At 40.7% G+C, this 13,546-nt stretch overlaps 1 protein-coding gene across 3 annotated transcripts in view; it reads left to right on the top strand.

The window, feature by feature from the left end:
• rptor (regulatory associated protein of MTOR, complex 1) overlaps positions 1-13,546 on the top strand; it is a 152,831-nt gene that overhangs the window by 119,447 nt on the left and 19,838 nt on the right. For 2 of the 3 annotated variants that reach the window (XM_061680157.1, XM_061680156.1), the window contains exons 26-30: positions 1,062-1,167; positions 6,829-6,943; positions 7,026-7,150; positions 9,626-9,751; positions 12,343-12,390. In XM_061680157.1, the coding sequence (XP_061536141.1) occupies positions 1,062-1,167; positions 6,829-6,943; positions 7,026-7,150; positions 9,626-9,751; positions 12,343-12,390 (520 nt within the window). The remainder of the gene's footprint in view (positions 1-1,061; positions 1,168-6,828; positions 6,944-7,025; positions 7,151-9,625; positions 9,752-12,342; positions 12,391-13,546) is intronic. The other variant, XM_061680158.1, reaches the window with a different exon arrangement.

Here is a 13,546-nt window from a genome sequence, read left to right as displayed (position 1 = left end):
ATCAGCACACTCAAAAGTCACTCCGTTTGCTCTCTTGTATAAAGTACTTATCTGCTTTTCAACTATCACAAATATTAACTGTTATTATATATATATATTTTTTTTCTTTTACTTTGTCATTGTGTAAAATAAATTATCTGATGCATGGCTTTAGTGTGACAGTGACATGATTACATTACTAATGTTTTATAGGACTTGAGCAAAACAATAGTTATATAAGCACACAGAATGCATGAGTGGTTCTATCTCTGACCGAACGATTTGGCCCTTTTTAAGTGTGTGACTGTGTCAGTCAACATGGAAACAGTCACTCTGCAACTGCATTTTCTCAAGCTTTCAGTGGAACATTTTTCAATGGCTTAGTCAGTGATGTGATCATAACCTAATAGAACATGCTTTTCACTTACTGAAGGCAAATGGCAACAAAGCCCACATCGCAGCAGCAAGTACAAGTGGCTCAGGCAAGCGTCTTCAGCGAACTCAAAGAAATTGCTGATGTCTGATGGCTACATACTTACGGCAGTCATTGACCGCAAAGGATTTATTTTCTTTTTTAAAATTTTATATTTAAAGTGATGCTACACTTTGTCCAAATAATTTTGTGTGAAAATAGAGATACCCTGCATAAAATGTAATGGACAAACCTCTTTAAGGTGAGTCTACATGTCATTCACATCCTTTATTTCCTTTCCACATCCTTTATTTGCAGTGGCGTGTGAAGCAAAGAATCATGAAAACTCAGTAATTGTCTGCATACTTCTGGACATAAATGTACTTTATCTTATCTTTTGATTGTTGTAATGTTTTTGTATTCTAAGTCCAGTTTATAGCTGTTGTGTCTGGATATGGGGAATACTTGCTGAATCGACAAGTGTATGAAGGGTGTAACACATTAAATCGTCCAAAAGTTCTATTGTGAACAATATTGTAGTCCTCTCAAAATTCTTCTTCTTGTACACCAGAATTTGCCATACATTTTTCTGTCTAGCTGTTCACCCACTTATGTTCTTTCACACAAATGTATTATGTCTCAGTCATTGTCCTTGTATTCACACTGTCAGATCCCAGAGGAGCATGACTTGCAGAGTCAAGTGAGGATGGAGCGGCAGTGGAGATTTCTGAGAAATGCACGCGTCAAAAGGCAAAGCAGAAGCATCACACAAAGAGGTCAGTCCCTCACTCTCAACCGCGCACAACTTCATCTATATTTCTTCATTAACATGTTTAAATTTTGCTTATCCACTGGTCTCATGAAAGAAATGTTTCTCCCATTGTCATTAGGTAACTTGTGCTTTCTAATACGTAATAAAACTATCTTAATAGACGAGGTAATTCAAAGCCATTAATATGTGGACAAAGCACCAAGTTGGACTTGAAATCTGTTGTCTTAAGTGTTATCAGGCCATAAATGCCCTTCAATATAAAAGAATAGATTAAAATATGGTAGTACTCTTGCAAGACAATTATTTTTATTTAATTTTTTCTTGTCTGGCTGGGAGAACACGGGCTGTTCGGTCCCTGTACGACCGGAGTCAGAGTTTGGTCCGCATATTCGGCAGTAAGTCGGACTTGTTCCCGGCGATGGGTTGGACTCCACCAGGGCTGCCCTTTGTCACTGATTCTGTTCATAACTTTTATGGACAGAATTTCAAGGCGCAGCCGAGGCGTAGAGGGAGTCCGGTTTGGTGGCCTCAGTATTGCATCGCTGCTTATTGCAGATGACGTGGTTCTGTTGGCTTCATCAAGCCGTTACCGCCAACTATCACTGGAGCAGTTCGCAACCGAGGGTGAAGCGGCTGGGATGAGAATCAGCACCTCCAAATCTGAGACCATGGTCCTCAGTCGGAAAATTGTGGCGTGCCCTCTCCAGGTTGGGTATGAGATCCTGCCCCACGTGGAAGAGTTCAAGTATTTTGGGGTCTTGTTCACGAGTAAGGGAAGAATGGAACGGGAGATCGACAGGCAGATCGGTGCAGCGTCTGCAGTGATGCGGACTTTGTATCGGTCCGTTGTGGTAAAGAAGGAGCTAAGCCGAAAGGCGAAGCTCTCAATTTACCGGTCAATCTACGTTCCTACCCTCACCTATGGTCACGAGCTGTGAGTCGTGACCGAAAGAAAAAGATCCCGGATACAAGCGGCCGAAATGAGTTTCCTCCGCAGGGTGTCCGGGCTCTCCCTTAGAGATAGGGTGAGAAGCTCGGTCATCCGGTAGGATCTCAGAGTAGAGTCGCTGCTCCTCCACATCGAGAGGAGCCAGATGAGGTGGCTGGGGCATTTGATTCGGATGCCTCCCGGACGCCTCCCTGGTGAGGTGTTCCGGGCATGTCCCACCGGGAAGAGACACGGGGACGACCCAGGACACGCTGGAGAGACTATGTTCTTCGGCTGGCCCGGGAACGCCTCGGGATCACCCCGGAAGAGCTGGATGAAGTGGCTGGGGAGAGGGAAGTCTGGGCGTCCCTGCTAAAGCTACTGCCCCCGCGACCCGACCTCGGATAAGCGGTAGAAAATGGATGGATGGCTGGGAGAACGTTCAATGTGAGCAAACTATTTACAGTGATTGATCTTGGTTCTGTGTAGGTTGACTAGAAGTGAGAAATGGACAAGTTGATGACGAATGATCTCCACAAGCTTTGAGGACAAGCAACCACATTGGAGAATAATAAAGCTGATATTGCATGTTTTGTTGGATTCAAGGCTGATCAGAATATTCCAGGGTCCAAGCCGACTGGTACACCATTATTATCGCTCTCATTCAAGAGTCCAATTCAGACACAGCAGTATTCCAGGGGGAGAAAAGATTTGAAAGAAAACATTAGCCACACACTGCACAATTGAACATTGTGCTGAATATTGTAATGCTAGCCTATTAGTAAGCCTATATTATATAGCTCTCTATCATCCATCCATCCATCCATTTTCTGTACCGCTTATCCTCACTCGGGTTGCGGGTGTGCTGTAGCCTATCCCAGCTATCCTCGGGCGAGAGGTGGGGTACACCCTGAACTGGTCGCCAGCCAATAGCAGAGCTCTCTATCATGTTTTTCAAAAATATCCTTACAAATGTGCTTGTAGGATATCTCATTTGCATGAAACTTTTCCCATAAAATCTTGACCCTTGTGGAAAAAACTTCAGATGTTTAAAATAATTCTTGATAAAGTGAATGCAACAATGTAGAAAACTTTAAAACATTTAAATAAAATGTAGAAATAACAACCGTCAAAGTTTTTATTCTTTCCTTTGTTCTTTTTGGATAAGCCAACAGTTTTGCTCTTGTACGAAAGGTCCTGTGCAAGATGTGGTGTTATTCATGTAAATGTAACACAATGCTAATGAACAGAAAATATTTTTACTTCCAAATAAGTACTATTAAACTTTCGACCCACGCAATCAAAACATGTCAAAGGGATTTAGTCATCTTCAAAACGGAAAGGTGTGCAATCCAGACATTTTTGAGATTTATAGCAATTCTTATGTGCCTATTCAAAGTAATTTTTTTTATTACTTTTTGACATTCATCCATCCATTATCTGAGCCGCTTATCCTCACAAGGGTCGCTGGAGCCTATCTCAGCTATCATCGCGAAAAATATGTAAAATTTGATGGCTTCTAATACTTTCAACAAAACACCGGACCTGATAGTTTGAACTTGATTGCTCACGCAAACAGATGTGGAAGCTGATCTACGAACCGGTCGCACCCAAGATTGCGCCTGCTCAATGGGTAATATTATATAATTATATAATATATAGTGAGGATAAGCGGTACAGAAAATGGATGGATGGATGATACATTTTGTGCATTATAGGAGGACTATATGCAATGCATAAATTTAGCACGCTTAATGTGATTGATCAAATTTGAGACAAGTTGTGATGGCTGATTTTGCATCTTTAAATACCGAGTCTGAAAGGCAGGTGAAAACTGGCACATAAAACAATAGAGAAAAGTAAATTCTCTCACAGCCACAATCACCCATGAGTCATAGGACTGCCGTTTTGCACAGACATGAATGTGTCTGAAGTGTGAGTATCCCCCCAAGTGATGTTATTTATTTATTTGTTTATTTACACAAAACTCCTATGTCACTGTGAAAGCCCCTATCTCACACACAGTTATGAGGCAATTGACGTCACAGTCGAGGCTCTTTCAGGCTTCTCTTTCTGAATACCTGCTAAAAAAAACAACAACATTGAATTCCCACCTCCCATCCTCGTTTGGAGGGTTGCCCTCATTCAGTCTGTTCCCCCCTCAGGGAGAAATAAGATGAGGGGAGAGTGCCTCACATGGAAGAAGAGGCAATGTTAGGAAGCAAGGTTGGAAGAACAAAGCTAAGAACGAAAGAAAACTATAAACTAGAAAAGAGACTTACATGAATGACCCTGTATTTTTTTTTTCTTTCTGTTGAAAAAATGACGTACATCATCAGCGTTAAAGTCATTAAGGGGATTTCGTATTTTGTCGTCGCTCATGAACATCAAACTCCACAACCAAAAAAACAGTCAGCGGAGATGATTTTCCAAACTCATGTCTGCTTTTGCTTCAGGCTACACGATTCAACCACAACTGCATCTGGATTAAATTCATCATAGATTTTTTTCATTCTTCTTCAGCTCGTTATGAAAGCCTCAAGAGTATAGTCAGGTTTAACTAGGACACACTGGTGAAATTAGTTGTTGCTATGACAATGTGAGACGTGAACGTGCATACGCGCGTTGGTAAGTTGTTGTTTAACGCAAACGATGTTTCAGCTTTGTGCCTCTGTTGAACAGACTAATTGTTTACTGTGTAATTTATTTACTCTAGGACTCATATTTTTTTGCTATAAGGTTTGTATGCTTATTTTAAACACTGTAAGAGCCTTGGATATTTGTCAGCAAGGGTAAAATAAAAGGGTAGAAATGCCTTTCCTTATTTGAATATCATGTAATAGTTTAGTGGTTACATGTGGTATGTGGTTTGTGAGAGCGGTTGGCCAAATTCTCTGAAACGACTTTGGAGATGGCTTTTGGTCGAGAAATTAATGTTCAGTTCACGGGCAGCGGCTCTGGTGGACGTTCCTGCATTCAGCATGTCAACTCCATGCTCCCTCAAAACTTGTGGCATATTGTGCTGTGGGGTAAAACCTCATGTTTCACAGTGGGCTTTTGTTGTGGGCATCCTAATTGGCACTGTCTAATCAGCATCTTGATATGCCCCAATTGTGAGGTGCATGTGTTATCTCAGCAAATAAGTAGGACACACTAACACAGATTTAGACAGATTTTTGAATAGTATAGCCAATAAAAAAGTGGCCTTTTGTCTACATAGAAAAAGTCTTAGATGTTTGAGTTCAGCTCTGGAAGCAAACAAAAAAAAAAGTGGTTCATATTTTTTTTTTCAATATAGATTGGCAGACAAAATTGAGGCAAAGTGCATCTGACATTGCATGGGTTGCTTTCACTAGCAGTGTGTGTGTGTGTGTGTGTGTATATATACACACACACACACACACACTCATATATATGCTACCACCTTTTGCTGTGTGCTTTGGCGCCTGTCTTGTATTGTCAAAGTATTTCATCATTGCTGCCCATGTACTGCTCTCATCTTCACTTGGAGCCACTAAAACAAATCGCATCACGTTCAAGTGATGAATCAATAAAAAAAAAATCGCTAAGTATATAAAATCAGGTTTTAAAACTTGAATAATAAGGGCCAGTTCTCAGACGCACTGGGCGTGTCGAATGGATGCGCCAAAAGGAATCAAACATACTGAGGGGGTGATATCTTATAGGGTATAAAATCACATTAGGAGGCTCAACTTCAAAATTGAATGGTTATTAATCATATCATTATAGTCATCATGATTGATGACTATAATCATAAAAATAAGCACACAAGTCAACTTGCCCTCGTTGTTGGTGACATAATGTCACAGCCGAACACGGCACTTGACGACAGCTGGATGGTCGGAGGAAGCCCAGGTAGGGAGAATTTCGGCACTGCCCCATTTACTAGAATCAAGTTACCCACGAAGCCATGTTGTCTCTGGTGAAGGTTTACAAAACTATCCATTGTAAAATGCGCACTGCAGAGTCAACTGGTGGTGTTGATGTTCAGCTCACCATCTGTGTGTGTCTTTAAAAAGTCAATGCATCACTTTTTTATTTCCTTGTTTTTTGGGAGCATTACTGAGCTGTTCTGTAAAATTGAGGCATCCAGCGAAGACACATTTTCAGGGTGTAGTTGCTAACTGCAAGCTGGAGTGATAAATGGGTCTTGTAAGAAGAAGAAGAGTCATCTTTTATTGTCATGAACATGCATGCATGCACGCGAAATTTGTTCTCTGCATTTAACCCATCACAGTGAACACATACACGTTAGTGTAACACTCTGGAGCAGGGGGCAGCTGAAGCGCCCGGGGAGCATTTCGGAGTATCAGTGTCTTGCTCAAGGACACCACAGCTGTGAGTCCGGGGTATGCTGGCGGATGGTCCAGTCGGGGTCTTGAACCCCACGGTGGCAGGCAATGATCTTAACCATAGAGCGACGGCTGTAATGGACGCTCAGCACAGCTAACACTAAACTGAGCAGCCAAATGAAATTACATCACTGTACTTAAATAGTGGGGGAGGGAACTCATGCTAGAAAGGATACCCCCCAGTCTCGTGATGTCATGATGATCTGAGTTATGCTGCAGCACAGGTATCATCCAGTACATCATTCACTAAACATTGAAAAATACATCATTTTATGTACTGATGAAGATCATTTTGGACCTTGAGAAAAAAAAAAAAGATTGGATCTGCGTCATCTATTGTCATCCTTTTCATTTCTTCCTCCAGGTGTTTCTCGACTGGACGATCAAATATTCATCAATCGCAACCCCGGAGTTCCCTCTGTTGTTAAGTTCCACCCCTTCAACACCTGTATAGCTGTAGCTGACAAGGACAGCATCTGGTTCGAGAAACAAAGCACCAAACACACACAACACAAATGGTCTAGGCTTCAGACTGATGAGTTTGTGTTTTGTCTGTTATAGTTTTTGGGACTGGGAGAAGGGCGAGAGGTTGGACTACTTCTACAATGGCAACCCTCGCTACACCCGCATCACAGCCATGGAATATTTGAACGGGCATGACTGCTCATTGCTGCTCACTGCAACAGGTTGCAAAACTACATAAATACTGTACACTAGTATACCGATAGTGTACATATCTCGATGTATAGATAAACACTACGGTTAAAAAAAAGTTGGGGTCACCCAGACAATTTCATGTTTTCTAGGAAAACACTACTTTATAACTGTATACTTTTCAAAATGTTGGGGGTAACTCAGAAAGTTAAATGTTGGGGGTAACTTAGTTTTATTTGAAAGAACCACATTATTTATGCGTCTTTAAAACCGGTGAAAAGGCATCCATTTCTGGCCAACTTCTTATGACTAAGTCAATAAGGGTCAAGATTTTAGGTGTGACCATTTTCAAAAGGTTCGTATCATTGGAAAGCTTGCGAAATATAAACTAATAATAGTGTTTAGTTTTGAATGAAATAATTCTGAAGTTAAATTGGAAAATTTGGCACTCACAACAGGCAAATTAAGAGTAGAGAATGAATAAACACTCCATAAATTGTTGAAATCCAATGCCAGTAAGGCATTTGTAGTTCTACGTCATCAGTATTGTTGTATAGTGTTGAGGAAAATAACGCGAGCGCAGTGAAACACGGAATACAGCGGTGTGATCGCTATTTAGGTTGCGGCATCAAGGGTGTCGTTCGTTGAGTGACCACTGCCGATAGTCAGCCGGTGGGACCGCACAATCAGCGTGGAACCGCACAATCAGCTGATTTGGCGGAGTTCTGTAGGGCATTGGTCCCCAATCTTTTTGCACCACGGACCAGTTTCACGTAAAGACGTCATCATAGCCCATCCGCGCTCATGAGCCACCGTCGCTGCCCAGCGAATGACATCACACGAGCCAGGTCTACCGCGCCACCCAACCCAAAAAAGAAGCAAAATGCTTGGTATACAAATGCGAAGTGATGCATTGGGCTTTTAATATTTTCAGTGTGCATGCGCACCTGCACACCACTTGTGAGCACCCCTGACAATAATACAGTAGATACCCTATGCCAGTTAATGGCAGTTAATCTTCCACTTTAAAAACATGCCTCTATAGAATCCTACCATATAAATGCACTGTTAAATACTTAAGGAAACCTGTCGTACTGGTGCATCTACTGTTTATAATAGAAATGAGAGGTGCACTATTCTCCTTTTTACAAGCTAATATACCATCAAAAAACTGTTGATTTTGAAATTTATACATATACAGCAGTTGCTTTTAAGAGTCGTGTGCCTTGAAATCTGCATCAAGTACAAGCTCCAGTTGAGAAAAATAACATTTTCCTTGAGTGAGTAGCTCAATGGTTCCCTCTCACCAGCTCACTTGGTACCTCAGTGATACTCATTTGTTTGAGCCACGAGGACTAAAAACACTCAGCTCTCAAAATACAGTATGTGCGGTCCTCATGTGTATTCATTATCTGTTATCAACAGAATAATTCAGTTCCCCTCTATTCACAACAAAATGGTATCTACAAAAAACATGATGCATTTTGTCTTTACAAAAGGGTTAGATAAATCTAGGATTAATGCTGCGTTTCCGTTAAAACCTACTTCTGATAGTTTGTTAAAAGCTAAAAGTTAGATGACTTAAAGGTGCCATATTTTACCAAACCAACTTTTTCTATTATTTGGGATTTAATATTGGCTCTATGGTGCCCCAGTAAACATTCAAATTGTCCACACATTCCTGAGTCCCAGATCTTTTTCTGCCAAGAGGCCTGAAATCAGGTCATTTGAATTTCTCGAACTTATCTACGTCACTTATCTCCGCCTACCTCGCCGCTCCCGAGGCAGCGCTGTCAACATAACAAACACGTGTGCTCTTACAATTCGGTCTTCTACACGGAGGCAACCAATCAGAGGAAAGGGGGCAGTCTTAGCCAAATATGGACTGAGCGGATACAAAATTGAGTCAAATAGAAGTACCTGTCAGAGGGGCCTTTTGTGGAAATGAAATTGAGAGTTTTAAGATAAGTCCATGTTAGAGAGTCACTCTATGGTGGGCTACATAGCCAAAATATGGGACCTTTAAATTCCATCTCATCAAAATGCCACACACTGAAGGACATCAGTAAAGACATTAATTTATACACACACCCACATTGTTTAAAGGTAAAAGCAAATCGGTAAATATAAATCAAGTCGAGACTTTTATGAGTAGTAAAAACTTTCTTGGAAGTGGGGACATGTTGTATGTCAGGCTCTCGTCTTAGCTGGGTGTTGACACTGCTGTACAACATTTTGTTTTTCACCTACTATTATTTTTTAAGCCTTATAGGACCGTTGTGCCATGCCTTTTGATTCTTCTGAGAAATATTTTCGAGTCATGGACAGGTTCTGCTTGTTTTGAAAGAATCGATTCAAGATTTTCATTCAATTATTACGGCACAGCTAAAAAATAACACTTCTAGCACTTCGACTGATGTACCTCCTTTTGACCTTACCGCTTTGTTTCATTCCCATTAACACCTTGTTCTGTTAACTCTTTAAAGTTTCATTTTCACTTTATGTAGATGATGGAGCCTTGCGTGTTTGGAAGAACTTTGCTGACCAGAAGAACCCGGAGATGGTGACTGCGTGGCAAGGCCTCTCTGATATGCTGCCTACAACCAGAGGTCAGCCCTCCACCAGCGCTCACAGTAAAGACCGTTGTTTTTACTATCTTCCCACCTACCTCTTCTATAGTACTTTGTGTGAATTTATGAGGCTCTAGTAATTATTTTCATTCCATTTTCAACATGTGCATAACAATTGGCAACACCTAAATCGACTCCTGAACCTTACAAACTAATGTGAGACCTGTTAGAAAGAAAGTAATCACATGCCCTGTAAATGTGTAAACGTTAAACGTGACATACACATACATACATAAAAAACATAACATAAAAAATACATACACAGTACTATATATATATTTTATGGCATTGCATGAACAGTAGGATTCCACCAGACCAAACTCTTGAAGCTGTTGACTAACATTTAATTGCACATTTTGAACTATTACCACAGTAAGGATTCTGTTTCATAGACCTGTAAACAGAACTGGCACTGCAAGATGAACCGTGTGCTGTTCAGTCACACCAGCTGCTAAAACATCCCAACGCGATCACAGTGTCTTTTATTTATTTTAGCGTCTGACCAGATGTTAAAAGGTTGACTTGGAGGTGGTCTCTAATGCAGACAGGATGGGTCATTGTCAGCTCTAACCACGTCAAAATAAAAACAACAAACTCATCTGTTTCCTCAACCTTCTGCTCTCTTCCATACACACACAGGCAATCCCCAATCAGTACTCACCCTATACACATTCACAGCCTCACAAACAGTCTTAAATTATAGAACTCTTAACACAACACATACAGTAACGTTAAGAATGCTTCAGTATTATTTCAAATTCATCCTGAACCCCCTAGCGGGCTGGTTATGGCCCACCGGCCTTATGTTTGAAAACAATAGCGTGTGTGGCAGTGGACAGAACGGACCAGTCACATTCAAATTCACGTAGTCATTACACACGGCATCATTTCAAGTGACTGATTAACCCTAAATAAAGTTCCGCTGCTATAGAAGGATTTTTCTTAGTTGCAGCTTATATCTTAAAGCCTTTGTTCGCATTATACAGTAAAACGTGGTTACATAAAATATTTAATTTTAGTAATAGTTTTAACCTGTGTGTATTTCTTTTCTATGCACACTATAGTTTGAAGGTTGTGGAATTCAGGCCTTACTGTATCAATAGTCAGTTCCATCAGTCATATAATTCTTGAATTTCTCTATTGGTGGCAGCTGTCATAACCGGTGACACATCAATGAATAATTCATCAGTCATAACTGACAAAGTCGACATGCTTGTTAAACTGTCTGTTGTTGTTTTTATTAATCAGTGATGACTTTCTTTATCACAGTTTTCTGTGGGAACCAAATGAATGATCCCATTTTTATCGAAAAACTTCAAATCTATTCAATAAAACATTCACAATATACATTCTTGATATTGAGATGAGATACAGAGAGTGTCTGTAGAAGATGTTTTCAAAAAGGAACCCATTTGGCTAATTGGTAGTGACAAGCGAGTGACTGGCTTACTCACTGGCTGACTGGTTTTCTGTGCGGAGGTGTGAGCCCACTCACTGTGTGCACATATTTGTTGCTGGCATTACAGAGCCACATCATAGTCGCCAGCGCCTGGAGGGGCCTGCTGCAAGGCGACACACTTAACAACGAGCATCACTGTGCGTGTGTGCTTCTTGTGACACAAATTGCTTCGCCGAGACTTGTCCTCTCCCACAGCGTGCCTTGTTTTCTCTCAGCCTCCTGGAGTGCTTGTTATCCTTCTGCATGTGCAATTACAGACAAAGTCCATGTTAGCTCCACATTTGGTGGTCAGTTGAGTCCATTTTAACATTATAATCCTCTCACGTTTGCCTTAAAGTGAAGCATCAGTTTGTGCTATTAAATCAGTCATTGGTTTTAGAGTTGTTATCATTTCTTGATAACTCAGCTAGCTCGTGATAATTAATTACGTGTTTGATTATTTTTTTCATTTCTAGCATCGCTTCAGTAAATTTAATAATGCAAACCTGATTAAATATTATACAAGTCTGTCTTTCTGCTGCCAAAAACTGACTCTGAGACACATTCATCTCATCCCTGCCCTGTAGCTTGGTCCTCTTTTTATTTATTGAACCATAGCGGTTGTTATATGGCTTGTTTTCATGGTGCTTCTTTTTTCTATCATCTTCCTTTTAGAGAGGCTGAATAAGGCTGAATGTTCCCTGTATTCATACACCTCCACAATCTTGTAAGAGTTACATAATTTTGTGTTCTTTTTATTGGCAGTATTCTGGTCATTTTTTATACCACCCCAGATGCTCTCTAACTTCCAGTTTCACTCAGACACAAGCAGCAGTCGTCGTCCACCTTACCAGCCTTAGCTCTGTGGTAAAAAGCTTTCAATTATGTGTCTGACAGGTTTTGAGGCTGAAGACCCACTTGTCCCCATTTTAACAAAGAGGCAGCAACTTCTCTTACTCCCTTTTTGAGGCTGGTGTGTTACTGTTGGTCATTTGGGAGAATCTCTGTTGGGACACAGAAGCCTTATTCATTCCTTTGCTATTTGAATGCAAATAGAGAACACACGGTGTGTGCGTTGATATCTGTGTGCACATGCAAATGGTCCCTGCTAATTTGTTGCTTGCTTTGTTGCATACCTGCCCCTCCCTGCTTGCAGGTCTAGCCAGAAGGGTCTCCATCTATCTTGATAGGAGTAAGCAAGGCGGTGAGTGTTATTGTTCTTTTCATTCCTCCCTCATATTCAAGTTGAAACATGTTGCAATAAACAATCATAAGCTTAATTAGTTATTAGAAATGGGAGATAAACATTGACTGTGCACTATTATCCCATTCTGCGGCACCATTGACTATTATAAATCACATTTTTCAATATACTGAAAATCTGATGTGTTATAATGCTTTTCCTATGAATACTGAAGGAGTCCAAGCATTGGGTTGTGAAAGACACAAAAACTATGTATTTACACACCTAAACCACCAAATGGAATCCGAGACCAAACCATTATTTTTTGCACATCCAAGCTGCTTATCTCCTATTACTAATAACTTAGAAATGACGCCATGGTTCCATTTAAAAGTTTAACTTGTTCAAAGCAGTGTGGTGAAATGTCAACCCTCCAACCTTTGATTTTAACGGTTTTGTTTTTGATGGAAAACATCAAAGTCCAAAAAATGTCCAAGAAAATGGACAAAGGTGCATAAGGGCTGGACTACAGTTCATTCATGTAAACCCCCTAAATTAATTTTGAAACAGTGCTCTGTATCGATATGTGCGTTATGGTGGCGGTAAAAAATGGAAAGACGACATAGTGACGTCTGTGTGATATGGTTCTACAAAACACTGTCCTTTCCTATGTTCGAAAAGAAGCACCTTTTAGTTCTTTCTGACCATATGATGCATTCCACAAAGGTTAAGGAAAGGTGGTATAAAGGTTAAAATACTGTAGCTGGTTAGAAGATTTGACTTTCCAGAGAGTCCCAATGTCATGTTCCAAAACCAAGCTACTGATTGGCCAAAGAGGAGATCTGTGTATCGCAGATCGATTGCTATTCCTACCTTACCTGGATGTCTGTCACAGCTAATTTGAAATTCAATTTGTTGAACTGAATGTGAAAATATATCATTTGAATTTTCATTGTGGATAAAATAATCTTGGCGGCACGGTGTACGACTTGTTAGCACATCTGCCTCGCCGTTCTGAGGACCTCGGTTCAAATCGGGCCCCCGTCTGTGTGGACTTTGCATGTTCTCCCCATGCCTGCGTGGGTTTTCTCTGGGTACTCCGGTTTCCTCCCGCATCCCAAAAACATACAAGGCAGGTTAATTGTAAATTCTAAATTGCCCGTATGTGTAAATGTGT

Source organism: Phycodurus eques, chromosome 6, assembly GCF_024500275.1.
Source record: "Phycodurus eques isolate BA_2022a chromosome 6, UOR_Pequ_1.1, whole genome shotgun sequence".
Taxonomy (NCBI): Eukaryota; Metazoa; Chordata; class Actinopteri; order Syngnathiformes; family Syngnathidae; genus Phycodurus; species Phycodurus eques.
The sequence above is the reverse complement of the archived record's forward strand: the minus strand, read 5'-3'. Positions and strand labels throughout refer to the sequence as shown.